At 57.2% G+C, this 1,476-nt stretch overlaps 1 protein-coding gene across 1 annotated transcript in view; it reads left to right on the forward strand.

Moving 5' to 3' along the window:
* The first annotated feature begins 517 nt into the window (after window positions 1-517).
* The window catches only part of Agmat (agmatinase), a 10,335-nt gene continuing 9,376 nt past the window's right edge, over window positions 518-1,476 (forward strand). Inside the window, exon 1 of the mRNA XM_004637771.2 lies at window positions 518-830. Within this exon, the coding sequence (XP_004637828.1) occupies window positions 576-830 (255 nt within the window). The 5' untranslated portion in view covers window positions 518-575. The remainder of the gene's footprint in view (window positions 831-1,476) is intronic.

Genomic DNA, 1,476 nt, shown 5'->3' on the forward strand with positions numbered 1-1,476 from the left:
GTGTGTGTGTGTGTGTGTGTGGCCAGCTCAGTCCACCAGGGGGCGGGGCTGGCTGGCATGTGGTGCTGGGGGACCGAACCGTGGTCCCTGATGCCTTGCCAAGCTTGTTCTAAGTAGGTGCCTTAGACCACTGAGCCATCTCTCCAGCCCCTGGCCCTGAAATTTCTTAATACATCTTTTTTTTTTTTTTTTAAAGTGCATATTTCATTTCTCTGGGTTAGAGAAAGGTCTCTTTTGTGCTTTGGGGGAACATGTCATTCAGGGTAACTTGAATCTGTGTTCCTCGGCCATGGTCATTCATATTCCGCTCAAAATACACTATTTTCTTAAGTCCTTTACAGAAAGAAGAATATTATTCTGTATGGGAGAGATGGCTGCCGAAATCCAGGTTTGAGGGACTCAGGGCCAAGCCGCCGCAGGGGCCGGGCTGGTGGGCGTGGAACTCTATTTACTCGGGGAGCTAGAGGCTAAAGTCCAGAGTGGGTGGGGAGAGGCGCAGGACCGCCCTCCTCGGTGGCTTTGATCCGAGCTCCTGCCCTTTGAGTGCAGGCCCGCGCTGGGGACCAGGGAAAGCGATGCTGTGGTTGCTGGCGACCTGGGGTGCGAGGCTCCGCGTGGGCGCTGGACTCCGCGTGCGCCACCGACCTGCTACAGGGCTCAGCCGCCAGGCCTCTGACCTCCCCCGGAACCAGCCTCCTAGCCCCGATGTGGTGGCCCGGCCAGTGGGTATCAGCTCCATGATGCGCCTGCCTGTGCAGGCCTCTCCCGAGGGGCTGGACGCCGCCTTTGTCGGGGTGCCCCTGGACATCGGCACCTCCAACCGGCCCGGCGCCAGGTAGGGCCGGGAGGCTTGGGCTGGTGACACGCGGCCAGCCTGATGGCCGTGGGTTGGGGAGGACCCGTCTTCAGAGGAGCGCCCATCTCCCGCTCATTTAGGGTCGGGCCAGCCTTCTCCAGGCCTTGATCCTAGGCCTTGCGGGGGTGGTAGCTGTGGGCCCCAGACTCCCGCATCCCATCTTGCGGTGGCAGGGGACACTGCATGTGAGAAGAGATGCTGGCAGTTGCCCCTTCCCCAAACCTCTGGCTATCACCTGACTCAAGAAATGCTCAACCTGCCCAGGCTTGGTGGCAGATCACAGAGGATGAGGCAAAAAGATCACAGGGAGGTCAAGGGTAGCCTGGGCCACAGAGGGGCTCAGGCCTGAACAGCTATATTAACCACTCCCCTGCTGCGCTCAAATTAAGGACCCTTTCCTTTTTTTTTTTTTTGGTAGTACTGGGGATTGAACGCAGGTTGCTAGGGTTGCCAGGCAAGCACTTATTCTCCTGAGCTATCTCCCTGGCCCCAAGGACCCTTTCCTGACATCAAGTCAGAGGAACTTTTTTTTTTTTTTAAATCTTTATTTATTTGGTACAGGGCCTCACTACATAGCTCAGACCCACAGTGATCCTCCTGTCTCAACCTCTCCAGTGCTG

This window comes from Octodon degus, unplaced genomic scaffold (assembly GCF_000260255.1).
Source record: "Octodon degus isolate 3935 unplaced genomic scaffold, OctDeg1.0 scaffold00092, whole genome shotgun sequence".
Taxonomy (NCBI): Eukaryota; Metazoa; Chordata; class Mammalia; order Rodentia; family Octodontidae; genus Octodon; species Octodon degus.